Here is a 25,539-nt window from a genome sequence, read left to right as displayed (position 1 = left end):
TTCTCCAAGGTCGATTTTTCGAAAGAGATGCGTGAGAGTAACCGCCGAATCTGGACTGTTGAAACTGTTGACTAAAAACTCTGGTACGTTTTGTACCCAAACCCTCACTTGCTACACCGCCTTACGTCCCTACCTCAATGGGTACCCCTATCCCTCAACAAATGCTGGTAGGATACAGATAATCGCGATGTGGGATATCTAATCATATCAGATCCATCTATCATCAATTCGTTTCCTCCTGCTACTACAAAATTGCTTTCTCGCTCACTCTGACACTGTGCACTCGGGCTATCAAAGATCCTGTCAGTCCAGCTTTCCGATGGAAGCTCAACCAAGCAGATCCTTGCAGAATTTTCCTTGTTTGTCAACATTCTGCGATATCGGTCGTTTGATCATACATTCACAGTTGTTTGTTGGGGCATAATATTCATGGGACGATCTTTTGAATGTAACCTGCGACAGGACCGATCATGGCCCAATCTATGACAACTTGTTCAGAAATTTAAGCGCTAAGTTTCCGACCTCTTCTGGGTTCTCGATACATTGCCAGTGACCGCACTTGCTCATGACGACCATATCTTTCTGTTCCGAACCTAGTGCATTCATGATCTTCTGGCAGCCGTCCATATGTGCGCTTTTATCTTCGTCTCCGGCGATGATGTACGTCGCACAAGACACCTTCTCGTACTTTGGAGGTGACCTGTATGCATTGACGATAACCCTGCACAAGCTGATGTAGCCAGCGGGATCCATACCAAGCAGCAATTCTCGAATGAAGGCATTGTGTAGAGATGTCGCATTAGAACCGACCGCAGCATAGGGCACAGTATCTGCCATGACATCCATGCCTTTCTCTGCAACTTTGCTGATACGATCTTCGAACAAGGGTCCGGCTTCTGCTGAGGGCCATACCGGTCCGACCAAGATGAGTGCTTGAACACGGTCAGGCCACTCGGCCGCAAGCTCTGGACCGACTATTCCGGACATGCTGTGGCCGACAAAGACTGCCTTGTCAATTGCCAAGGCGTCCATCAGGTCGATAACGTCCTTTGCCAGGGTATGGATACTTTGCTCGACATATGTATAGGGTGAGCGGCCAGATCCGGTGGTGTCAAAGCAGATGCAGCGGTAGCCTTGCTCTGTCAAGAAAGGGACCACAGCAGTGTAGTAATTATTGCTTGAGCCCAGACCGTGACTCTGATGCTAAATTAGTGACTCTCCTTCTGTGTTTGGATTACCTTTCTTACCATGACGAGCGTCGCTCGAGGAGTGGAGCCATCTTTAGGCGACCAATCCTTGTAGTACAGAGACTTATAGTTGACCTTGGCGAGCGGCATACTTGGAACGATATAATGCGTAACAACGGATGCGAATGCAGTAAACTAACAACACTCTGTATGGAGCGCTGAGGAGTATATGACTATGGAGACTGTGCGTCATCATTAGAGAGGGGCTCGGAAGCCTATCTCAAATCTCGGAAGCGGTCTCGGATGTGGTACACAGACACACACTAGGTCGTAACAATCGTATGTAATCCAATTCGCACGACCGCTCTAGATAAACTGAATTCCCGATCACTTCTATAGATGCATCAAGCCCGGAAGTCTCCAAATAGCTTGCTTCCTCATGCCGCGTAAGGCAAGATATACAGCAAAATGTGTCGCTCGATGACTACAAGCTTGGATTAGGCATGGACTTGGCCTCCTTCTCATAGCCTGCATAGCGCCTCCTTTGAGCATCTCTCATTCTCTTGATGGCGTCGTCAACAGTCAGTTTTGTGACCTTTGTCACATCAACCTCTCTTTCGAGGCCAGTTTTTGCTGCGATCCAAGTCCCGCTTGTCTCTACACTGCCTTCTGTACTCTTCCGACAAAACGTGCCCCACGAATCGATACAGCGCTTGCTGGTAGCAAGTGTGGGCAAGAGCATAGCAAAGCAATGAGGCATCGCCTCGTACTGCTCGAAATGAACCTTCACGCCTTGTGTAGCTGCCCTGACAGCGACTATCAAGTCCTCATCGGTCAGAAGCTCCTCTCCGGTCTCTATCCAAAGTGGTGGAGAATTCGACCAGTCTTTTGCGGCAAGCGGAGATACAAGAGGGTGGCACATCATGCTGAGATCACAGAACAAGTCACCTCTTGGAGGCGTAGTCGGCCAAACGTTGTCTTTCGGGAAACGTCCCAAGGCATCATCATGGTCCGCTGGCGGAAGATAATCATACTTTGCATTGCTCACTAAAGAGGGCATCGATCTGGTAATGTCGAACCAACCAGAGTTGGCCGATGCTCCTGCGGGCAGCGGTACCTCTACAGTCTTTCCATGGTAGCGGACAGTAGGGTTCTTAGCACTGGATGGCTTTGTGCGATGGAGCTGCAACAGAAGTTGGAGCAACGCAAAGGATAGGTTGCCACCTGCGGAGTCACCAGCAAAGACAATGTCGCTGGCCGATACCGGCTCATGTAGAGATCCGGGAGGTGGATATAAGAGATACAGATATGAGTTCAACGCGTCCAATAATTGGGCAGGGAATGCATCCTGGGGTGCAAGGCGATAGCCAACATTGAATGCTCGACCGTTACAAGCCTTTGCGAGTTTTGAGACCTGTAATCTGTGTGTTCCAAAGCCGCACAAGTAGTAGGCTCCACCATGGAAGTACAGAACTGTTGTCTTGCTCGTTTTAGTGGGCTCGTTCATGAGTCTTTTGTACTTTTCCTGTTCTGAAATGTCTGGCAGGGGCTCCTCGGTCTCGGCGCCAGGCCTGAAGCCCGTCCACTCAGCATCAATAGCTGACAGTGCGGGTTTGATGTATGTCTCGTTGCCATCTCCAAGATCTGCGATGGCGGTGAAAGTAGCGTCTCTAACGCTCTCATCTTCGGGAACTGGAATGGTGACTCTGGCGGTCCACACCTTGCCCTTGGCTCCGGGATCATTCAAAGTTTGAGCTTGTGTCTTTCCAACAGGAGAGGGACCGCCGTTCATGAGAGAACGTAACAAAGCAACAGTCATCTCGGTCCGCAGATCCCATTTCGAAGAAGTCGGAGACAACCATAGGGAATGAGAGAGGGCTGTTTTGGTCAAGGACGGTAGGCGTGGAAATAGAAATTTGATCAGACCATATGTTGAGTTGTCCATATTGGCTGTTGGAATAATGTTGGTTTGCAATGGCTATGCAAGAAGTTGGCATGATGAGAGGCGAGAGACGAGAGTCGAGAAACAACAAAACATGACGTCGACATTCTCCACAATTGCCTCGGCAGCTTGAGCACAAGAAGAACAAAGATAAAATGCGACTGAAAAACTCACGAGGACAGCAGAGGGTTGCCGTTAGCCACGCAAACAAGTCGGAAGGGATACTTGTGGCAATGCGAGAAGATTGTGGTGCTACGAGTGAAAGATAGATCGACTGGATGTGTGTGTGTAGTATGGTATTCGGTGCTTTGCCTTTTTGTATGATGATGCCCAACCAACGCCTTGCTAGACCCGAGAAATAGTTGTATGCCAGATAATGGAAAAAGTGATAGAAAGATGAGGTGCGAAAGGATGGGATCAAAGGATGCCGTCGTGCTCGCCGGGGAGTCTCTTGATTCTCTTCTGCTCCCAGCTGTCGAGATCTTTCGCCGCCAGTTTCTGCGCATCGTGTTAGTGAGTGGAATGCGGATCGGAGGCTTCAGATGCTCAGGCGTACATAGTATTCCTCTTTCAGGTCGATTCTTCGCCTATCCTTGCCGATACCGAGCTCTTCCTCCTTGGTGAGTTGCTTGACTTTGCGGTCGTGCTTTTCGTATCTGATGGCGGTGGCCGGTGTCAAGAAGAACGAGCCGAGTACCATGGTGGCAATGAAGGGGAGACCGAACAGAGCAAAAGGGTGTTTTGCTAGAAGAGCGCGGTATCTAGCGGGCACTGTGCCATTGTATGAATTCGGCCGGAAGCGCTTGGCTGGGAAGACGGCCATGTTGTGTGTAGTCGAGTGCGCGGATTCGGCCTGGGGCTGGTTTTCTGATATGCGCGAGTAGCCTGGCGAGAGTGTGGCGGCAAATGGCTGCTTGTCTGTTGCTAGCTACGTGCTGACTCGACCATCTACCTCTGCTTGCTCCAGCACTTCCGCCTCCACTTCCGTTTCGGGACGCCGTGTCTAATTTAGGGCACGTGACCGCGCACTCCGTGGTCGCGTCTTCCATCTCGGCGACTGCCACACTTGTTTCAGTCCATCACACATTTGCCAGATGCCCTCTCTGCTGCTTATGCGACTGTGTCTGCGTCAAGACTTGCAAGATGGTCGGAAGACTTCTCGCAAACAGTCATAATCGCGCCAACGCTTCTTTTGGTGGCGATGACCTGACAGATGCAAATCTTCCACCACCATCTACCCTCGCTGCTCAACTTGTAAGGAACCACGTCGAGACTGCCCGTGGTGTTCAACAAACAGACACCACCGCTACTTTCCGTCAGCTCCTGCAAGAACTACTCAACAAAAATTCGGCCCCCGAATCTGATCTTGAAGTCAACCATAAACTTATCAAGGTTGTTGTTGAGGCAGGTCTCGATGTGCTCTTTCAAGATGACCCCTTCCCTCAGTGGGACTTCTTGCTCCCACAGGCAGTTGACAGTCTTGCTGTCATCCAATCTACCATCCAAACACAGCCAGACATCCTTTTTCACCATGCCTCGCCATCGAACCCAGAGCAACACCCACATCTCTTACTTTGGCTTTTCCCCAAGCTGCTCATGGTAGCGAAACATTCAAAAGGCGACCAATTGCAAGGCCCGCTAGCTTCGCTGTTGTCTTCACTGGTCATGAGTCTGACCAAAACTTTGGATTTGTGGCCACACGCGAAGGCTTTGCTGCAAATGCTTCGGGATTGTATTACTGACATCCTCTTACTGCTTCAAGATAGTCGCGCTTTCTCAAAGCCTTCGTCACAAGTGCCGCCCGTTCTGCTACCACCAGCTAGAAGTACCTTCGGTGCTTGGCCCACGCCAAAGAATAGCGTGGCGTTAACATTGGGCCATCAATTGTCTATAAATGATGCTCTCTCGGCCACTAGAATACAGCTGCTTCTCATTTCCGCCCTGAGAAACATTGCAACAGCCAAGTTCACCCTGACTCGGCTGCAGACTTCGACTTTTCCGCTGCATAAATGGATTTTCGACTCGGTCACGTCCATGAATCGTATCTTGTTCCAGAACAAGTCATGGTTTGAACAACAACTTTTCTTTTCCCAATTTGCCTTGCAAGTCGTTCGTCTACAGACTTTCGTACTGAACGGCCCTTCGGACCCAACTGCTCGGAATCGAGTTGCCTACATGCTAAGTAGTGTGTGCGAGTGTTGCTCAAGACTCATCATGTACGAAGGAAGATCACCGCTGGATGTTGGGCTTCAGCAGGAGCTTGCGTCGACTATCAATCACATGGTAGATTGCTATGCCGCAGACTATGCATACATAATCGAAGAATTTTTGCTACCTTCTGTTGGCGCTTTTGCTCGCGACACATCAAAATTCGAGGCTACTAGCGAGCCTCTGCGGCAAGTGGCCGAGAAATGCTCAAAAATGCATGATATGAACAATCAGATCACTGAACGGACCGATACGATCATGAGCGACCATGACCTCCAGACTCACATTGAGACTCCCGTCCTGCCAACACAGCCCTCATCTCAATTTCTGGCTCACCCAAAATCGCTACGTGCTGGACTGCATAACGCCTGCAGCCCTACACCAAAGGTTTCGAATGTTCACTCAGGAGACCCATACCAGACGCTCCGACGCAAAGTAGCTATCTTGATGGGTAAAGGTGACACGAATGGCCGCCAAAATGACGCCGTGTAAGTTCGGTCTGCAGACATTCTCCACATAGATACTGATTGCTACCACCAGTACATGTTACGCTTCCATGTCTGAAGACCAACAAACCATGTTTTGGCAGATTGTAAGATCTTGTGCCTGTGCTGCCACGAACAACTTGCACAGTGGAAAGTGTTCAGTTTGCGACGGTGATCATCGCCTTCGACAAGAACCAGACAGGAACACTTGGGAAGATAACGATCGCGCAGAAGATTGGACAGAAATGTTTCTCATGCTCACAGAGCTCTTCGAGAGCCAGGATCTGCAGCTTTCCAACAGACACAGGGTACTTGCAATCCTCGCAGTCCGTTCGATAGTGTTGCACAACAGAGACCCCACCTACCTTGATCTCGGCAACTCTTTTCTGGCAGAGTGGTGCTTGAAATACCTGCATAGTTCTTCTAGAGAGCTACGACTCGCTGCAGGGCGAACGCTGGCTGCTTTCCTACGTGAAGGCTTGCCCGTCGAGCTTCGTAACAAGAATCGACAACTTGCACTGAACTTTCTTAGGGCACTATCCACAAAGGATATCGTAGGCCAACATGAAACCCTGATTCTGGCTTGGGGTCGAGTCGCAGTTGTTTGTGGCGAGAAAGAGCTCAATCTGGCATTACTCAGGCTGGTAGATTATCTGGGCCATCCAAACTCTCTGGTCTGCTCTCTTGCCTATAGTGAGCTAGAGGATATTGCCGAAACGCTGTCTCTTTCACCGCAAACACTCCTCAAACCGTTCTATCGCAGTATCGCTGTTGCTGTCATACAAGATCTCACCACCAAACCACAGAAGGCTCAGCAACTCTCCGAGTTCCTAGGCATGAGCGTCAGCCACTTTTTGCTGTTAACACAAAAAGACACCGTACCTTTCCTCGTTCTAACGAGAAAGAAGGATGTTCTGCAGCGAGTCGCTTCCGCTCGCAGTGCCAACACCAGCATACAAGACATGTGTCTACAGCCGCCTGCTAATCTTGCCGCCGTAATATCCACTTTGCTCTATCAACCTTCAAGTGACGTCGAGGGCAACGCGACCAGGTGTCTCGCGGAAATTGCTCCTGGGTTCCAGAGCAGCGATCTCGGCAGCCTGGCTCGGTCAAATCCTGTTTTGATTGCTTGTGAGATGCTCAAAACTGCGGGAGATGAAGACGAATTGAACGCACCAAAAGCACAGCAAGCTATCCAGATCTTCATCATGCTGGTAGAGGGCAAACCAAGCCATTCGAAACAGAACGCAAAAGCCAATCGGGTGGTCGTTGGCTTCTTCGAGGCACATATTCTAGGCATAATGACCGAGTTTTCCAACTCGATCGACAACTCACTGTCGCTGTCTTCCTCAGAGAAGCTCCGTTGTGTCAGAGCCATCGAACAAATGATCATACTAGCTAAGAGCAAGGTCAGCGTCGCTCTGCCACAAATCAGAGCGTGTCTTCAGAGTGCCATCGATCAGCCAAAACTCCAAGAATCGGCACTTTCCGCCTGGCTTACTCTGGTCGCAGTTCTCGAGGGCGATGATTTTGCTGATATGGTCGACCACACGTTTGCACTCGTGGCTCAACACTGGAATGGTCTTTCGTCATCTCTTCAGATGAATATTCACGATACGATAAGCGAAATGGTCAAGACCCATAGCAACGTGATTCGAGAGAAGCTGATGACTATACCGTCTTTGGCTTCAATTCCTCTGATGTCCAAGATTGGCCTAGAGATTCAAAGGCTCAAGAAAGATGAGCGCCCGGACGTCCATCTTCGTGCTTTTGCAAAAAGACTGCATGATGAAAATGTTGCAATTGTCACCCAAGGGTTACTCGAGCTGGTACCCTGGCTCGGCGAGAATCAAGGATTTGTCCACGAAGCAGCTGTTAGCGAACAGCCTAAGGCTGCGATAGCAGATGTCATGCGTGCTTTGTTGGACGTGTGTACGAGATATGCCAACCACGATTCAACTGTCGTCGACCTCAGTGCACAGTGTATCGGCATCATTGGCTGTTTGGACGCAAACAGCGTCGAGATGAGCAGCAGTAAGCGACAAGTCCTTGTTCTCTCCAACTTTGAGAAAGCATCCGAAGTTATCAACTGGGTCGCTATTATGCTCGAAGACGTGCTGGTACCGGCGTTCCGATCATCTACAAACGCACGCGACCAGGGTTTCTTGGCTTATGTTATGCAAGAGCTGGTTAGATTTTGTGGTTTCAATGAAGCTGCAACAGCACGTCTCAGACCATCGCAAGCTGGCCCAGCATACAACCGCTGGACCGAAATGACAGAAAGTGTTCGGAATACTCTTACACCATTCTTGAGCTCGAGATACCTGCTAAAAATTTCGTCCGAACAACCCGGGAAACGAGACTACCCAGTATTTGTTGCGGGGAAGTGCCACAGTACTTGGTTACGTGAATGGGCTTACGACATGATGTGGAGAGGTAAAGGCGACAATGCAGAGATGGTATTTCCCATTCTGGCTCGCATCATCAATCGACATGACATCTCCATTGCCAGCTTCCTACTTCCGTATGCGGCGCTCAACATCGTCCTCGGCGGCACTGTTCAAGAGGCGAAGGACGTTGGGGTTGAGATGCTGACAGTCCTATCGACTGAGTCTGTCGTCGAGTCAGAAAGGGTGTCCCTCCGACAATGTAGCGAGAACGTCTTTGCCGTGCTGGACTACATGTCAAAGTGGTTACAGGAGAAGAAGCGGACCATGGCTTCGTATCGAACTGCAGCGATACGAGCAGGTCATCCGATCTCTGAAATGGAAGAGGTGAAGGACGTAGGTCAAATCGAAAGCGTAGAGAGCGTAATACGGTCTATTCCTGCAGACATCATCGCTCAGCGCGCAATGGAGTGTGGCTCATATGCGCGTGCTCTGTTTCACTGGGAGAGCCATATCCGGGAACAGTCGCAAAGACAAGAGAAGCAAGACGCCAAAGAACATGACGCAATGTTTCAACGCTTGCATTCCATCTACTCGCAGATCGATGAACCAGATGGCCTAGATGGAATTTCTGCACATCTCAACATTCTCAGTCCCGAGCAACAAGCCTACCAACACCAAAGAACAGGAAGATGGTCAGCTGCCCAAAGCTGGTATGAGCTTGAGCTGATCAAGAAACCATCAGATACAAACCGTCAAATCGATCTCTTGAGCTGTCTTAGAGAATCCGGTCAGTACGATCAAGTCTTGCGATACGCGTCCTATTACAATAGCAACCCGAGCCAGGCCGAGAAGAACCCACTTCTATCATACATCACAGAGGCATGTTGGACTACCGAAAGGTTTGATACACTCAAGGAAGTTCTTGCTGGCCTCCCGGAGGAGAATCAAAGCGAATTCAATGTTGGTGTTGCCAAAGTGCTTCTTGCCATGCAAGAGAAGAATCAAGACGAAGTATCGAACACAATCAACAATCTTCGCAACAGCGTGGTCAAAGGTGTGACCTCTGTCTCTGGAAGTTCGCTCCAGGCCTGTCACGACGTTCTTTTGAAGCTTCACATTGTGTACGAGATAGGTGCGCTCAGTGGAGCTACCAAAGTCCCCACAACTCAAGAACCAGGTCCTACATCAATTCTTGCAGTCATGGACAAGAGACTGGCCGTAGTTGGATCATATATCTCCGATAAGCAATATCTGCTTGGTATTCGACGTGCAGTCATGCGGTTGTCAAATATAGATTTCTCAAGCGTCAGTATCGGCACATCCTGGCTTACAACAGCTCGTCTCGCTCGAAAGACAAATGTTTCGACTATAGCACATTATGCTGTACTTAACGCATTCAGTTGTGGAGACGATGCAGCCAAAATTGAACATGCCAGACTTTTGTGGAAGGATGACCAGCATCGACAAGCCATCCAGAGTCTCGAGGGCGCTATCGCATCTGACACATTTGCAACCTATGATCAAAGGATGATGGACACAAGCAACCCGGAAGAAGCACAGCAAAAGCAGAACATGCTTTCTGCAAGAGCGCATCTGCTACTTGCGAAATGGTTGGACGCTTCGGGTCAGACACAGGCAACGAAGGTCACAGTCAAGTACCAATATGCCGCCAGGCACTACTCAAGATGGGAGAAGGGTCATTACTACTTGGGCAAGCACTACAACATGCTTCTCGATGCCGGGAAAACACTACCCGTAGCCAAACAATCAGACCACTTCATCTCCGGAGAGTTAACCAAACTAGTCATCGAGAACTACTTACGATCGGTACCTTTCGGCTCCAAATACTGGTATCAGACCATTCCCAAAATCATCACACTCTGGCTGGATCTTGGTATGGAGTGTATGCAAAGGACTAGGAGTGATGGTCAGGCTGAGGTGACTGCTAAACGTTCTCATTGGCTTGATGCAGTCCACAAACAGATGAGGAAGTACTTCGACCGGATACCTCCGTACATATTCTACAACGCTCTACCTCAAATGATTTCGCGCATCACTCATCCAAATCCAAAGGTTTACGAGGTTCTGCAGATGATCATTTCGAAGATTGTTTCGACACATCCCAGTCAAGCACTCTGGTTCTTGCTAGCTGTTTGTAAGGCTTCCGTACCGGACAGAGCAAGTCGTGGCACGGCCATCATCAGCAAGTTAAAAGATCCCAAAAACAGACCCAAGAACGAGTCTGCCGGGCTGGATCTGCGTGTGATGATAACGCATGGCCAGAAGTTATCTGATGGCCTGCTACAAGCCTGTGAGATTCACATCGAGACACGATCGGCCAACGTCGGCTTGTCTAAGGACTTGAACTTCAATCACAAGTTGGCCCCCAATCCTCTTGTCATACCCTTGGAGTCTACCTTGACAGCCAACGCACCAGTGGTACAAGATGCTTTCCACATTCGAAAGTTTGTGGCATTCTCCCAAGAGCGCATCACTATACAGAGCTTCAGCGATGAAGTCTTGGTCCTCAATTCTCTGCAACGACCACGAAAGTTGACAGTAAGAGGCTCAGACGGCAAGCAGTATGGACTCTTGTGCAAGCCGAAAGATGATCTGAGAAAGGATCAACGCCTGATGGAGTTTAACACAATGATCAACAGAGCGCTCAAACGAGACACTGAGTCAAACAAGCGACGTCTCTATATCAAAACATACGGAGTCACACCGTTGAGTGAAGAGTCGGGTACTATCGAGTGGGTGGAAGGAATCAAGCCTCTGCGCGACATTCTTCTCAAGCTATACCAGCGTAAGGGTGTCCAGCCGAATTACAACGAGTTGCGAGTCTTCCTTAGCGAGGCAAGCGCCAATCCTGCCAACGTGGACATCTTCACCGACAAGGTGCTCAAGGTGTTCCCATCCATTCTTCACGAGTGGTTTACAGAAATGTTCCCTGAGCCTGACTCGTGGTTCGCTGCCAGATTGAGATACGCTCGCTCGGCTGCAGTGATGTCCATGGTCGGACATGTGCTCGGACTTGGCGATCGTCATGGAGAGAATATTCTGTTGCAGGAAGACACTGGTGGCGTTTTCCATGTCGATTTCAACTGCTTGTTCGACAAGGGACTCACATTCGAAAAGCCAGAACTTGTGCCTTTCCGCTTAACACACAACATGATTGCGGCCATGGGAGCTTACGGCTACGAGGGACCTTTCCGCAAGTCAGCTGAGTTGACATTAGGCTTACTTCGACAACATCAAGATACCTTGATGAATATCCTGGAAACGTTCTTGCACGATCCTACTACAGACTTCATCGGTAAGAAAAAGAGGACGACGCCAGGAGTGCCGGACACACCACAAGAGGTCCTTGACTCTATCAGCAGCAAGCTCAAGGGGTTCTTGAGGGGTGAGACGATACCGCTGAGTGTGGAAGGACATGTTAATGCTTTGATTGGGCAAGCTACAGACCCGTGGAACTTGTGTCAGATGTATATTGGTTGGTGTGCATTTTTGTAGATCATCTTATAAAGGGAAGAGGAGTTCTGGTTGGGTATACAGGCTATAAGCGAGTGTGTATAAGGTGTTGTTGATTTTGAAACAGAGATGGGAAATTTGGGTGGCAGGTGAACATGGTGCCCATGGAAAGTATGATACTAGTACACGAAGTCTTTTTTGTTTATCCTGAATGGTTTGTGTCAAAACGCGTGACTGGGATAGGCCTTACAGTGGGTTTAGCTTAGTACTTTCTATACTTCTGTTCTATAGACTGGGTCGTGTAACGCGATGCGACATGTCGCTGACTGTTCGTGTAATGCCAGGGTCGTACTCGCAACTACCAATTCAACATCGACCATTTCACTTTCCCCATTACGCGCACTGTCTATACTTTCGGGATTACGAGAGATGGGACCGTGGTATCTTTTTGATGAATTTGTCGTACTGCTGGATGCATCGGATCGATATATGGTCGTCAATATCGTATCAACGAATACAAAATCACGTAATTTGAGATGTCGTGTACTCTGGCGATGAAATGATAAGTACACCTCTCGAAACATAATTGCAGAGTAGAACAACCCGTCCTAGTACTATAGAACAGGTTCATGCATACATATACTATCAGACTACTCGCACAAAGTCAGTCGTGCTGGAGTAGGAGCTCAATATTCTCGAGAACAGCTGGCCAAACTACTTGCTGCCGAAAGGATGGAGAGAATGATTAGGTCCAGAGAGATCGGGGTGAGATCTTCAAGTGTGCGGTTTACTTGGTAGGTTATGGCGAAAAAAGGAAAAAAAAGAGAGAGACCGTGCAAAAGTGGACATTGGAGCATGTTCTGCACCACAAAACCGTCATCAGTGTTTGCAAAAGAAGACGTTCCGACACGGGGAATTGAACCCCGGCCTCCTCGGACCTAGTTGTTCTTTCGAACGGTTTGAGAGCGAGAAATCCTAGCCACTAGACCATATCGGATGTTGTTGAGCGCCATCCCATCCAATCATATATATATTTTCGATCTTTGAGCGTCTCACGTGCCGGGCGTATGGCAACGCCACGAGGGCTTCACGAGCCGCAAACAACGCGTCACATCTTATCAATCACACTGCCTAACCACTTCGAGACACGAAAGTCAATACATTAAATAAACAAAACATGAGTAGCTCACTATTGAGTTCGGACGCGAACAGTAAGTTTGGCATGCGCTTCAGGGAGAGGGACCATGAATAGTAAGCTTACATGTCTAAAGGAGTCAATGCCGCAGAGCTTAATACAAAGATAGACGAGGCCAAATTAAAGCATGGCTCTGACTGGGATAACCTACCTGAAGGCCATGTACTCATCAGAATGTCGGCTGCGCTTGTCGAAGTGATCAAGGAAGCTGGGTATAGCGAGATGTACGGCGTTGAGCTCTGTCCGCCTACTGAAGCGTATGTCATGTCGCTCCACCCTACACATCCCAGAGAAGAGCAACAAGCAGCTAACCCAAAAGACATGATAGAGGAAAACCCGCACCCTTCAGCACCTTACTCATTCTCCAAAAGTTCCTCCGTGCAAATGAAGGACAAGTCAACAAAGCCAGCGATCAACTCCTCAAAGCACTAAAATGGCGCAAGGAATTCAAGCCCCGCGAAGTCATGAAACAAGTATTCGACAAGACCAAATTCAAAGGCCTGGGCTACGTTACAAAACTAGTCTTTGTACCTGAAAGCCCAAACGACATTGACATTGCCACCTTCAACATCTACGGTGCTGTCAAGGATACCAAACACACCTTTGGAAATCTAGACGAGTGAGAAAGCAAAAAAAAAATACCCCCACACAAAACATCCAGCAAAAAAGACTGACCATATCGATAAAAAAAAACAGATTCATCCGCTGGCGTGTCGCATTGATGGAACTAACCCTTCAATCCCTAAACCTCTCCAAAACAACCACCCCAATCCCCGACCATGCAAAAGGCACAGACCCTCACCTCGCCATCCAAATCCACGATTACCTCTCAATCTCCTTTCTCCGCCAACCAGCCGAAGTAAAAGCCTGCTCTCAAAAGGCTATTCAACTCTTCTCTGCTTACTATCCGGAAACTCTGTCCAAAAAGTACTTTGTCAATGTTCCTAGGGTCATGCAGTGGATGTTTGGGGCTATGCAGATGTTTATGGCCAAGGAGACTTTGGCTAAAATGCAGTGGATGAGTTATGGTGAGGAGTTGCATGGGTTTTTGGGGAGCTCGGTGCCGAGGCAGTATGGTGGGCAGGGGTCGGATTTGGAGGAGACGAGTGTTACGCCTTTATATGAGGAGACTTCTTTGGGCGAGGAGCAGGGCAAGGGAGATGCTGCTGCTGATCCAAGCGCTGCTGCCACTGCAAAGGAGATGGCTGTCTGATGTCGGCCATGACCGCCGTTCTCTGCTGTCATTTTCTCTTATCGTTCTGCCGTTCCAGATACATCTTGCTTCTCCTTACCCTATGCTGGCCTCAAATAATGACAATGCTACTCGTGTTTTCCAAGAACGTATTGTGAAAGACTCAGTCAAGCTGCAAGAGTAGAGAGGAGTCATAGGGCCAATTGATTTTATTTATACTCTTAGAGATAGTGCACTTTCCATAACGACCGGCACTTGAGTTTCACCCATACCACGACCAAATTCACCAGTCCCAGCTCTTGTCGTCCTCTTTGCACAGGGGGTACACTGCAAAGACAGCACTCTCAAACACCTCCTCGCTCAAGCTCTTGTCGCCCTCCCAGAAGAAGGCCGGAATACAGAAGTCAGACTCCGACTCCCAGGCCGACTTTACCACTCTATGCATCTCCAAGTCATCGTCAGCCAGCTTGCGTGCAGGTTCTTCGTATGCTGAGCTCTCTCCCATGAAAGAATCTCTCAAAGGCAATGGCAGGACTTCGACGCTGGAGAACCCTGAGCTGGCGATCGAAACGCAACTGCTTGGAACTGCATCTTTGTTGGACAGGAAGGTCCAGTCGTACGTCTCGGCTTCATGCTCGACCATGACAAGATCCTCAGGGCAATCAGCAATTTCGCACTTGTAATCTGCAACAGGCTCACAATCCCAGCCAAGGAAGGGCTCGTTGTTCCAGTCGCTGAGGACATCGTATGGCCAATCCAGAACAGGTTCATCGAGCCATTGGACCTCAGGAGTGACGTTCCATGTAGCAGTTGGCTCAGCAGGCACCAAACCTGGCATTCTGCCTTCTTCACAACTACGTAGCGACTGTGAGAAATCCAGAGTATGTTCCTCAGCATTCTGATCGACCTTCTCACGATACAGAGTACACGCCGTAGGCTGTAGCTTTGATCCAAAGAGTTCGTTCTTACTCGATTTAATGTCGCGGACTGAGGTAGTGGTCAGATTGAATGGGTCAATGTCGTGGAAGTGTGGCAATTCTGCTGCCACGAATGGGGAGAACGGATCGTCGTCTTCCGGATCATCCAGAGCCAGATTGGGGTCCTGGAGACGTGTAGCGACGGGAAATTCCGGCATCCATGGTGTTATGATTGGAGCAAGACTCAAACTGGCAACAGCAGCTCGAGAATTGGCTTCGAAAGTGGGCGTGCCCATGCTGGGCGCCAATGGCGTGGAAAGGCCAAGTTCAGCTGTGGTCATGAGAGAAGTCGGTGGAGATGGGAAGACTGTAGGCTTCTTGATGGGCGACAAGAACATGATCTCGAGTTTGGACCATTCTTCATCGGACACAGGACAGAGACGAGCGGTAGGAGTGTGCACCGGAGACAGCCTGGGAGGTTCCCACTTGATCATCTGCATGGGGAAGGGATCAAGTGCTGGTAGCTGGACGTTCGAGTTGCGCTGATGCTTTGCAATGACATGATCGACGCGAGTGGACAATTCAGTGTCTAGGGTGGCAAGCTGGAAATCGAGAAGCTCCTTTCTCTTGTGTTCTCTCGCTCTTCTGCGTCTTGAATGACGATTGGCGAACCATCGAGATCTGCGGTCTTGAAGATGAGCCAAGGGCTCAAATTGGTTCCCTTGATGATGTTAGTTCATCGCAGTGATGCTTGTCTGCGTACATGACATTACTGTTTGGATGCTAGCCAGAAGCAACAGTCAGAGGAGGATTCAGCATCCAATTGTGGTTGGAAGGCGAAGAATTGGCGGCATCAGCACAGAGCTGGTGTAATCTCCCTCGACGAGTAAGACGCCTTGTGTCTTCGAAGTTGGAACGCTTTTGGATGGAGCTGGAGCGAACCATGATAGGGTCTTGTAGTAGGCGAAGTGATAGGTCTTGTAAATAGGGATAGTGATGGGAATCGGGATGGATGTTGTGAGGGCAGAGCTTCAGGATGGCAGGTAGCGGATGCAAGGATTGAGACTTTGCGCAAGGGCGAGCGGTGACTTCCCTACCTTGAATTTGCACTCTTTCCAAAGCCTACGGCGCACGCGTGTCTTCTTGGAGCACACGTAGTTCCTTTGTGGGCGAGCACCGGCTTGAATCAAAGCATTGTTTCTACCAGACAAACGCTACTTTCAACAGCCAAGGTGTATTAGCAACACATGTGGCTGAACTCTAGAAGGAGATTTACATCGAATCTTGTCTCCCATACTCTGCTGCTCTACCTCGGGACGCAACAGTGACAAGACTTGTCGGCTTGCTTAAAAGTGGACAACGAGGTCGAAATGACCACGAGCAGATGTCAGTCGTGTTCAGCACAAGCAATACGGGTGATTGACCGATCGACAGAGCGTAATGATGCTTTTTCGCAAACCTCAGGACACGCGATGGTCCTTGACGTGGCAGCTTTTCGGATCAGGCGGAGCGTCCAGTGCGTTCTTGACACGAGAAGGGCAATCCGATGCGGGGTGGCAGGACGTGATGTCACTGGCCGAAGTCTGAAGCTACGCGCAGGGTATTTTTGGAACAACGGCGTCGATGGCAGGCGAGGCAGCAATGGTTTGGAGTGGAAGCAGTTGATAGAAGGACCATGATTTCGACGTATGCAGAACAGAAATGGATCTTCACGTGCACTATGTATCAAGATCGGCATAAGCTGGCAGTTGTGGCTTGAAGAAATGGTGGTGGGACCTGCTTTGTGAAACGCGAATGTTCCTGCAGGCAGGACCGAGCTTTGTCGAAAAACAAGGGTCTCGGTGGCCGACGAGGATGGATGGTTTGGTGGGCGTGCAGTCGTCACCTTTTTTTCCTTCTTTGCTGAATTGCGTCGTCTGTTCACTCGCTCGACTGCCCATTGTTTCTGGCATTGCCACGTATCATTATCCAAGCACGCGACTCTTCAGAATCTCTCACGGCCTTCTTCCGGTACCGTTCACGGACGAATCTGCGTAGCATCCATCTCGCATCCCCAGGTCCCACATTCATTTCAACTCTGTAGATCCGACAGATCGCCAAGGCACAAGGCACACGACTCGTTACTAGCCTGCAGAGTCATCGTTTCAGCAAGAGTTTGGTACGAGAGGCGTTGGTCGATATAAGACAGACTCTCTTCCCTCTTCAGCGAAGGCTTTCCTCGCTATTGACATGTCCTTGAGGGGCAGCAACTCGCACCGTCTGTCTCGCGTAGGCTTCTCACCAATCCCGCACGACAACATGAACAACGGCGATGCGACCATCGACATTCCCTTGCAGGAGGTGCACACAGCAAACACCAGGAATGACAGCTCGACGCCCTTTGCCGGCAATGGCGACGGCCTCTCGAAGACCACATCCCGCCAACCCCCACGCACAATCGCCGGACGACGAGCCAGGAGGAACATGAACAACGAGTCGGTCGGCTACGATGGAGAGGAAGACACGCTCAACCGCATGGGCAGAATCTACAACAAGATCCTCAACTTCAGCATCATCACCCGCTACTTTGTCTACGTCTCTCCCCTCGCTCTCTGCATCGCCATTCCCATCATTGTTGGAGCCACGGCTGCACCCAATGCGAAGATTGGCGGTGTCCCAATCGTCTGGTTCTTCACATGGATTGAGATTGGTGAGTCTTCTTGACACTTCTCGACACCTTCCTCTCGACTGACGCTCTTCTAGTCTGGCTGAGTCTGTGGGGTTCCAAGATCGTTGCCCATTTCCTCCCCTTTGTCTTCCAATTCGTCGCCGGTGTCGTCAGCTCGGGCACTCGCAAGTACGCACTCATCATCAAGGCCCTCGAGATTCCACTATCTCTGGCAGGATGGGCTATTGCCTCTCTAGCCACCTTCATCCCTGTAAGCGACACATTTCTGCCAGTACCGACACAATTGCAAGACTGACCACACCATAGCTCATGACACGCAATCCCTACGGCCGCGCCCACAACCAAGCAATGTCCCACTGGATGAAGATCATGAACCAGATTCTGGCCGCTTGCCTGATCGGTACCCTCGTACTCTTGATCGAAAAGTTCTTCATTCAGCTCATCAGCATCAATTACCACCGCAAGCAGTTCAACGCCCGTATCAAGGATTCGAAGCGCAACGTCTTCTTGCTCGGCTTGCTCTACGACGCCTCCAGAGCTCTTTTCCCGGCCTACGAGACCTTTGCCGAAGAGGATTACATGATCGCCGATCAGCTCAACCTCAGCATGTTGGGCGGAAAGAAGGGGGCAGACCACAAGCGTTCCGGTTCAGTCACTCCATTCCGTTTGTTGCAGAACGTTGGAAGATTTGGTGATCAGGTCACCTCGGCCTTCGGAAACGTCGCTCAGGAGATTACTGGAAAGCAGGTCTTCAACCCCAACAGTGCTCATTCTATCGTTACTGGCGCACTCGAGAAGAGACGCACCTCCGAGGCCTTGGCCAGACGTTTGTGGATGTCTTTTGTCATGGAGGGCAAGGAGGCATTGTACGAGGACGACATAATCGAAGTTCTCGGTGACAACCGCCGAGAGGAAGCCGAAGAGGCTTTCATCATGCTCGACAAGGACTGCAACGGTGACATTTCTCTCGACGAAGCTGTCCAGCAGATCATCCAAATCAGCCGTGATCGTAAGGCTCTTGGTACTAGCATGCACGATGTTGATCAAGCCATCAACGTTCTGGACAGACTTCTTATGGTCATCGTCTTCATCATCATCATATTCACCTTCATCGCCTTTCTCAACGCCAGCTTTACCACCACACTGGCCACTGCTGGAACCACTCTTCTCTCCTTGTCATTTGTCTTCTCCGTTACCGCCCAGGAAGTCTTGGGATCCTGTATCTTCCTGTTTGTCAAGCACCCTTACGACATTGGAGATCGTGTTGACATTGGCGCCGACCATCTCGCTGTCGACCACATTTCTCTGTTGTTCACCGTCTTCCGTCGCATCAGTGGTGCAGAAGTTGGCAAATGCGTCCAGATCCCCAACAACGTGTTGAACACTCTCTGGGTCGAGAACGTCAGTCGCAGCAAACTTATGAAGGAACAGCTTACTCTCGACGTCAGCTTCGACACTACTTTCGAGGACATTCAGCTCCTCAAGAACGAGCTCATCAACTTCGTCATGGACAAGGACAACAGCCGCGACTTCCTACCTGACATTGACGTTGAGGTGCTAGGAACTTCAGACATGTCCAAGCTGCAACTGAGAGTCGAGGTCAGACACAAGGGAAACTTTGCCAACGAGACGCAACGTGCAGCTAGACGCTCCAAATTCATGTGCGCACTCGTCCAATCAATCCGTAGAGTTCCTATCCACGGTCCTGGTGGTGGCGCCGATGCACTGGGCGGTCCTGCAAACCCCACTTACTCCGTTTCAGTCTCTGATGGATATGCTAGTGAGGCTCGCGAAGCCTCTGCTGACTCCAAGGACAAGGCTCGTCTTGTGCCACTCAAGAAGGTCGAAGAAGCCTTGAGCCCTTCTCAGACACGATCAAAACACACAGGCACTGGCCCTCTTGGCCTCTCAGCCAAGGAAGCTGCAATTGTCAACAACTTGCACTCCCAAGCACCGGGACTGGACACTACTCGCGAGGAGCCATGGATGGAGAACGGCAGTAGCACATTGGATGAGCGTACAAGCATGGACCGCGCTCAGGACATCGAAGAAGTCCGAGGCCTGCTTCAGAGAGAGAACACAAAGGGCAAACGTCGTCCGTCGAACCACCCTTCCAATGTACCCGCCGTACCGACCATCACCGAGACGGTGCCTCCGTTCGCCTACACTGGATACGCACAAACAGCTGAAGCAAGTCTCGAAGTTGACGAGTATGAGCAGTACCGTACCCAAGCTCAAGGCGGTCAAACGGGCCAGGGATTGAACCTCAGCATTCCAAACACTGGACCTGCTCTTCCTACCAGCCCATCGGCGTATGTCCAAGGCTCAAACTATGTCGATGTGGACAGGACGACATCGGGCCGTCAAGGTCAGAACACCGACATCAGACAGGTGGGCAGAAGCCCTAGCAACCCTTACCGTCAACAATCGACCAAAAGAGCTTCCAATCCTTACGATAGCGATTGATCTCTCTACATGACTAGACGTTGAATAGAAGCTTCGAACTGCTGGTCGTCTCGGATTCTACTATCACTCGGAAGACACTTTTTTCCTTCTATCAGCATAGCCTGCTTTTGCAATTGTCCTTTTTGTTGCGTTTTACGCCCATCTTTGCTTTTTCTTGTACATTACAACAGCATAAAAGCACGGCACAGGAGTTTTGATTTGTTGCGCAGTGTTTCAAGGATACAAAAAGAGCATCAAACATGTACAAAGCTCATGGTGGGTTTTTGGGATAAAGGGTCGATCAACTGTAGATGAACGCTACAAAGTGCTTGGCATCAAGACAAATGTTACACTCGTCATCTCTTGAGAATGTGAATGCACAAAGTGATGTGGATGCTCCACGAAATGACTACGACCAAAGCTACGCAGAAGGTGGGTATGCTCTACACAGAAGCCGGAATGGAAACAAGAGGTGAGAACAAGCCATGTCGGCTAATCTATCCGAATCAGCCAAGCCATGATATGTCGAGTGTGTTCCCCGCCCTCCCTCCGCAATCGCAATCCTGCGAAAAGCACGAGCGAGGTCGAGAAGGCCTCGGCGCAAGCAACGGGGTTGAGCAACAAAGCTACCTTTCTACTTGTCAACAGTCGCAACACTATTCTTTTTACTTGTATGAATTTTGATCGCCTATAAGCCGTCTTTGGCGACATGAGACGCGTGACATCAGAAGCCTAATCTTGTGGTCATTCTGATTCTGTCTCGTTCTCCTTCCCTTCGCGACATGTCAAAGAGGTCCTGGTCCGTGGCGAACGCCGCTCAGGGCTTACTCGACATGAACTCGGTAATTGACTTCTCAGTCGGATGTATGCTATAGGAAGAGGCTCATTGTCTTCTAGGGTTCTCGAAGTGCTACGAACGCCACTTCAATGTCTCCACCACAGGTGCCTCTCCAGCAGGATTCTCCCAATGGACCCCAGATTTCACGAAAGGTGAAAGCATGCGCTGCTTGTCGCAAACAAAAGGTACTGCTGGTTAAACTGCTGTTATTATGCTGAACCGGATTACTCATGCCGGGCCAGATTAAATGTCTTATGGACAATAATGGAGAGCCTCCATGTCGACGTTGTATAGAAAGAGGCCTCTCATGTGTCTTGAACAAGAGTCTTCAAACTCTGATCAGCGAAAGGTCGCAATGGAAGGATGACATGCATCGCGATATCTCGAACATGCACGGAGCCGTCCAGGACATCTTGAAGAAGCTATCGATGCCTGCCTTGCAACCGCTCAAAGCACCAACGGCGGCAGAGGACCCTCAGGAGACCTCGCCCTACGATGACACCATAGTTGAGAAGGTTGAAGATGTTGGTCCATCTTGTGACAACTCTCCCAAATTACCACCACAGACCGAGTCACTGCAGAACGTACCGATCGAGTCTCTTTACCAGATCACGCGACTACGTTCACTACGAGCAGAAAACTCTGGAGACGAAAGTAAGCCCGACGAGGGATCGGACGTAGTGTCAAAGGGCATCGTGTCTCTCGAGGAGGCCGAACGATTGACGACACTTTATCTCGGACGACTGGACCACTACGCTTACAGCATTGCCAATAAGTTCACCGATCTGCAATCTATACGACGGCGATCAGTGGCCTTGACAAATGCAATCTTGACTGTTGCCGCTTTGCACGATCCAAATAGCAACCAACTGTTCGGACCGTGCTGTCGAGAGTTCAAGCGGGTACTCGCAGACTCCATGTTTGTTCGCCGCATTGACCGCGAATATCTACGAGCCATGTGTATTGGTTCTTATTGGTTGAGCGACATGTCTTATACACTTTCTGGACACGCCATTCGACGCGCCATGGGAATCAACCTGAGCTCAAACTACTTCAGAGTCTTGAACGACGGGTCAGAGGACGCTGCAGATTGTCTTCGATTATGGTACATGCTATACATTTGCGACCAACATCTCAGTATCCTTTACGGCCGTCCCACAACGATACGAATCGATGACCCTAGTCTGCAGGGCTGGGAGAGATATCTGGAGGTACGCGTGGCAGTGGAGCAAGACCGACGAACAGCAAGTCAAGTGGCACTAATGGTGATCATGGGCACCATCCGAGAATTTTTCGAACGACACACCAGAGACACACAAACACTACCTCAAAGCCTAACCGGACACATTGCATCCTTCGACCGCCAGATCGATCGCTGGGTGGAAACCTGGTACCAACACCTGAGTAAGCTTTAGCCCCGAACACTCCGACTTGTATCGTACAACACAAGCTGACAATCTACGATAGAACGACGCGACGACATTGGAGACTGGCCCTCGAAAGGTGTGCTCCTACACTCGAACCTCGCCCGCCTCCACCTCCACTCTCACATCTTTCGCGGCCTAGCAAATGCACCGATCCCTCCTTACTTCCGCACTTTTGCCGCGAAAGCGGTCGAAGCTGCAAAGATTATCGTCGAAGTGCTCCTCTCAGACACCGACATGCGAGCGGGATTGGTAGGCATGCCTCACTATCTCCATACCATGATTGCATTTGCATGCGGCTTCCTCCTTCAAATGACCACAAAATATGATGGAGATCTGGTCCAGCGCACAGCTGTTCATGATTTGATCAATAGATTGGTTGCACAATTACGTCTCATGCCGACAGGGAAGTATCACCTTGTGAGGTTCATGGCGGAAGGTTTGGAGAAGATGGTGGAAGCATCTATGAGGACACCCACACAACCCGCTGCTCAACTATTCAATGGGGGATTTCAATATATGAGCGATAACTCATATGGCAGGACTGCAGACCCGGCGACTTCACAAATGGATATGATGGCTGGAGGAGGTGGTCAGAACGACTTTGGCTTGGGAAGGGATGATTCGTTCATGATCCCTGATTTCGGTCTTTCGAATTCTTTTTTGCCGTTTGAGGATCCTGTGTTTAGGACTTCTGACTTTGGGTACATGTAGTAGTTGTAACACATGTTTCCCCCGTCTGCTAATAGAATCCCATTTGACTCTGGGTACACAGCATTGCTATTTCTGACATGATGTCGCCTTGTACCTCTAAAAGTACGACCTCCAAGGTGACCTTAGATGTTGGCATGGTTAGTATACCAACACATCTCAGCAAACAATGACATTGCTCTAGGTCAAGAAAAATGTCCTGATAAAGAGTAAGCTACCACCAGATTTTAAACGCACTCACTACTAGCATTTCCAAAGCTGTTGACCTACAAGACTATTCAAGTCTTGCATCATCAGACATGTCATCATTCCAAGATGATTTCCAATTTCATCTTCGCCTTGCTCATGACCGTATTCGCCATCGCTGCCCCTACAATGATCCAAAGCACCCCCTTCGACTGCAACATCGCATACACCACCTGCATCACCACCGACCCCACCTAGACCCTTACCACTGCACCTCCGTCCGCAACACCTGCGAAATCTGCTGGCAAACCGAACAATCCTGCCGCGTCACTGCAGAGTACACCACTCAAAACACCCAATGCACAATTTCTGCTCAGCTTTTGCTATCACGATGCTGAAAATCCTGGTTACGGTGTTTGGGGTGTATGATTGTGATGCTGTGTACAGTACTTGCGTGTTTGCGAGAGATGCAGATGTGGCTTTTTGTAAGGGCCAGGCTTGTTGGCTGTAGAGGGTGTGGTGGGCGGGAAGTTTGGTGTTATGGTGGAGATGGGGTGGATCATGCGCATGGTGCTTCTCTATCTGAGGGATGTTTTGGAGGTGCTGTTATGGCTAAGGGGACTTTTAATATCTAGGTGGGCAGTTCAGCTTTCTACACTGAGGGGCGGCGAGATTAGGGAGACGAAATGTGTGATACAATGATTGACCTCTAGTGCTCTCACATGTATTCGGGGTCGGCAAAGTCGAGCCTATCGTGTCTTGTCTTCCAATGACAGTGTTTGGATTAGACCTGGAATCAAATTTGCCTTTTAGCTGTCACTTGATCCCTCACACTTCTTCAATACATGCTGACCATGTTCAGAGACCAATGGCAGATGTCGAAAGGTCAGCATTGATAGAGTAGGGCCGAGTGAGCAGCAGACATGAAGTGTTTCGGCATCTGCCCCGTCAAAGCTCGACGGTTCTCGAAGCCGTTGTCGCGTGAGTAAGGTAATCGGAAGCCGTCTGATTGGCTGCACGATAGACCTTCGTCGGCAGTGCTAAGGGTTTGCGAATCCGGGGGCTGACAATACATCACTGATGATTGGTTGATCAAGTGAAGCTGAACAATAGAGCTCTTGTGATTGGGCGACCACTATGTCATAGTAAACACCCTTGTGATTGATCATTGTTGTATAAAGCTCGCAGCTGCCTACACCACTTCCATACAGCTCATCATACCAACTCACTCCTGATTCATTCAACTCTGCCTTCTGCCATCACATTCCAGCCTTCCAACCCAAACCTCCGCCTCTATTCACAAGCTTCAACCACTAAACACCACACCACACCACACACAACAACAACAACAACAACAACTACACCCCATCCACCACAATGTCAGCCCCCACCTCCACCATCCCCTCCACCTGCTGCGGCCGCGACGGAACCTGCATCTGCGCCGCCGAAGCAACCTGCTCCTGCGGCAAGCAACCCGCCCTCCACTGCACCTGCGAAAAAGCCAGCACCGAAAACAAAGTCTCGGGTGCACGTTGCAGTTGCAACCAACGCGCTGCCGGTGCTTGTACTTGTTCGCGTGCCGGCAAGGAGAATGAGAAAGTAGAGGGCAGTACTTGTGCTTGTGGAAAGAGATCAAAGGGTACGTTTTGCATTGAAATTGTTACTGGAGTACAAAGAAGGGGATTTTGGAGTGCTAAATCTTGAGATGCACAGATTCTTGCTCTTGCAATGGCACTGAGACTGCTGCTGGTGGCAAGGAATACCCTGATGAAATCGATTTCACTACAAAGGCTTAAAGCTGCGTCGACACACCATCACCATTACGAAAACATACTTTTATCTTTTTGCATGACCGGGGAAAGGGTCTGGACTGGCGTTTTACGGATTGAAAGGACCTTTGGGGAGACATAATGCGTCACACAACTACCGAATTGGAGAGGAAGAAGAAAGAATAACTGAAATATACTTGCAAGGGAGAAGACACATAATATACCTTGGGATCAGCAAATGGGTTCGAAATGAAAATCATGATCAGTATTTGCAGAGTCGTACAATTGCAATGTGTCGTTTCCTGTGTTTTGTGCTACTCTGGCAAGACGAGAGATCAAGCACATCTGTGCATGGGCACTTTTAGTTATGGTAGCTTCCAACCCAGAGGACAAAGTATAGGCCGTCCTGACCTACTTCAGCGCGGTAACATCCCATGCTGCTCATCGAGCCAGTGTGTTCGTCTCACGTTGAATCGGAATCATCCATCACAAAGTACATCAAATCCCG

General features: G+C 49.8%; 10 protein-coding genes across 10 annotated transcripts; 5 read left to right on the top strand and 5 right to left on the bottom strand.

Annotated features, from left to right (window-relative positions):
- Positions 1-480: 480 nt before the first annotated feature.
- On the bottom strand, positions 481-1,337 carry AUEXF2481DRAFT_3357 (uncharacterized protein; the record flags this gene model as incomplete). The annotated part of the gene is made up of 2 exons (XM_013490276.1): positions 481-1,197; positions 1,248-1,337. The coding sequence occupies 2 exons, from the start codon at positions 1,335-1,337 to the stop codon at positions 481-483; spliced, it is 807 nt and encodes a 268-aa protein (XP_013345730.1).
- Positions 1,338-1,671: 334 nt separating this feature from the next.
- AUEXF2481DRAFT_27793 (uncharacterized protein) lies at positions 1,672-3,132 on the bottom strand (the record flags this gene model as incomplete). Its single annotated transcript, XM_013490370.1, has 1 exon — positions 1,672-3,132. The coding sequence occupies one exon, from the start codon at positions 3,130-3,132 to the stop codon at positions 1,672-1,674; it is 1,461 nt and encodes a 486-aa protein (XP_013345824.1).
- A 414-nt stretch (positions 3,133-3,546) lies between these two features.
- AUEXF2481DRAFT_3355 (uncharacterized protein) lies at positions 3,547-3,952 on the bottom strand (the record flags this gene model as incomplete). The annotated part of the gene is made up of 2 exons (XM_013490275.1): positions 3,547-3,627; positions 3,686-3,952. The coding sequence occupies 2 exons, from the start codon at positions 3,950-3,952 to the stop codon at positions 3,547-3,549; spliced, it is 348 nt and encodes a 115-aa protein (XP_013345729.1).
- Positions 3,953-4,213: 261 nt separating this feature from the next.
- AUEXF2481DRAFT_78310 (uncharacterized protein) lies at positions 4,214-11,984 on the top strand. The gene is made up of 2 exons (XM_013490538.1): positions 4,214-5,825; positions 5,878-11,984. Exons 1-2 carry the CDS (start codon positions 4,273-4,275, stop codon positions 11,726-11,728), a joined length of 7,404 nt encoding a protein of 2,467 aa, XP_013345992.1. The 5' UTR covers positions 4,214-4,272; the 3' UTR covers positions 11,729-11,984.
- An 899-nt stretch (positions 11,985-12,883) lies between these two features.
- On the top strand, positions 12,884-14,225 carry AUEXF2481DRAFT_603823 (uncharacterized protein). Its single transcript, XM_013490630.1, has 4 exons — positions 12,884-12,897; positions 13,008-13,138; positions 13,210-13,500; positions 13,578-14,225. The coding sequence occupies exons 2-4, from the start codon at positions 13,056-13,058 to the stop codon at positions 14,092-14,094; spliced, it is 891 nt and encodes a 296-aa protein (XP_013346084.1). The 5' UTR covers positions 12,884-12,897; positions 13,008-13,055; the 3' UTR covers positions 14,095-14,225.
- Positions 14,226-14,356: 131 nt separating this feature from the next.
- AUEXF2481DRAFT_3352 (uncharacterized protein) lies at positions 14,357-15,760 on the bottom strand (the record flags this gene model as incomplete). Its single annotated transcript, XM_013490274.1, has 2 exons — positions 14,357-15,711; positions 15,754-15,760. 2 exons carry the CDS (start codon positions 15,758-15,760, stop codon positions 14,357-14,359), a joined length of 1,362 nt encoding a protein of 453 aa, XP_013345728.1.
- A 1,528-nt stretch (positions 15,761-17,288) lies between these two features.
- Positions 17,289-20,124, top strand: AUEXF2481DRAFT_3351 (uncharacterized protein; the record flags this gene model as incomplete). Its single annotated transcript, XM_013490273.1, has 3 exons — positions 17,289-17,679; positions 17,733-17,908; positions 17,965-20,124. 3 exons carry the CDS (start codon positions 17,289-17,291, stop codon positions 20,122-20,124), a joined length of 2,727 nt encoding a protein of 908 aa, XP_013345727.1.
- A 619-nt stretch (positions 20,125-20,743) lies between these two features.
- AUEXF2481DRAFT_78306 (uncharacterized protein) lies at positions 20,744-23,213 on the top strand. The gene is made up of 4 exons (XM_013490537.1): positions 20,744-20,945; positions 21,001-21,126; positions 21,184-22,345; positions 22,409-23,213. Exons 1-4 carry the CDS (start codon positions 20,886-20,888, stop codon positions 23,077-23,079), a joined length of 2,019 nt encoding a protein of 672 aa, XP_013345991.1. The 5' UTR covers positions 20,744-20,885; the 3' UTR covers positions 23,080-23,213.
- Positions 23,214-23,256: 43 nt separating this feature from the next.
- On the bottom strand, positions 23,257-24,057 carry AUEXF2481DRAFT_38066 (uncharacterized protein). The gene has a single exon (XM_013490467.1). The coding sequence runs from the start codon at positions 23,829-23,831 to the stop codon at positions 23,670-23,672; it is 162 nt and encodes a 53-aa protein (XP_013345921.1). The 5' UTR covers positions 23,832-24,057; the 3' UTR covers positions 23,257-23,669.
- Positions 24,058-24,565: 508 nt separating this feature from the next.
- Positions 24,566-25,171, top strand: AUEXF2481DRAFT_38064 (uncharacterized protein). The gene is made up of 2 exons (XM_013490466.1): positions 24,566-24,901; positions 24,976-25,171. Exons 1-2 carry the CDS (start codon positions 24,640-24,642, stop codon positions 25,056-25,058), a joined length of 345 nt encoding a protein of 114 aa, XP_013345920.1. The 5' UTR covers positions 24,566-24,639; the 3' UTR covers positions 25,059-25,171.
- Positions 25,172-25,539: the final 368 nt, after the last annotated feature.

Source organism: Aureobasidium subglaciale (assembly GCF_000721755.1).
Source record: "Aureobasidium subglaciale EXF-2481 unplaced genomic scaffold scaffold_5, whole genome shotgun sequence".
Classification (NCBI taxonomy): Eukaryota; Fungi; Ascomycota; class Dothideomycetes; order Dothideales; family Saccotheciaceae; genus Aureobasidium; species Aureobasidium subglaciale.
Note: the sequence above shows the minus strand (reverse complement) of the source record. Positions and strands in the feature narration are given on the sequence as shown.

Excerpts from the sequence above, each read along its gene's own strand:
- AUEXF2481DRAFT_78310 (XM_013490538.1), top strand. The coding sequence starts at position 4,273 with ATGGTCGGAAGACTTCTCGCAAACAGTCATAATCGCGCCAACGCTTCT. Across the intron at positions 5,826-5,877 it reads GGCCGCCAAAATGACGCCGT|TACATGTTACGCTTCCATGT; the intron begins GTAAGTTCGGTC and ends TGCTACCACCAG.
- AUEXF2481DRAFT_603823 (XM_013490630.1), top strand. The coding sequence starts at position 13,056 with ATGTCGGCTGCGCTTGTCGAAGTGATCAAGGAAGCTGGGTATAGCGAG. Across the intron at positions 13,139-13,209 it reads CTCTGTCCGCCTACTGAAGC|AGGAAAACCCGCACCCTTCA; the intron begins GTATGTCATGTC and ends AAGACATGATAG. Across the intron at positions 13,501-13,577 it reads ACCTTTGGAAATCTAGACGA|ATTCATCCGCTGGCGTGTCG; the intron begins GTGAGAAAGCAA and ends AAAAAAAAACAG.
- AUEXF2481DRAFT_78306 (XM_013490537.1), top strand. The coding sequence starts at position 20,886 with ATGTCAAAGAGGTCCTGGTCCGTGGCGAACGCCGCTCAGGGCTTACTC. Across the intron at positions 20,946-21,000 it reads GCTTACTCGACATGAACTCG|GGTTCTCGAAGTGCTACGAA; the intron begins GTAATTGACTTC and ends ATTGTCTTCTAG. Across the intron at positions 21,127-21,183 it reads CTGCTTGTCGCAAACAAAAG|ATTAAATGTCTTATGGACAA; the intron begins GTACTGCTGGTT and ends ATGCCGGGCCAG.
- AUEXF2481DRAFT_38066 (XM_013490467.1), bottom strand. The coding sequence starts at position 23,831 with ATGCGCATGATCCACCCCATCTCCACCATAACACCAAACTTCCCGCCC.
- AUEXF2481DRAFT_38064 (XM_013490466.1), top strand. The coding sequence starts at position 24,640 with ATGTCAGCCCCCACCTCCACCATCCCCTCCACCTGCTGCGGCCGCGAC. Across the intron at positions 24,902-24,975 it reads TTGTGGAAAGAGATCAAAGG|ATTCTTGCTCTTGCAATGGC; the intron begins GTACGTTTTGCA and ends TGAGATGCACAG.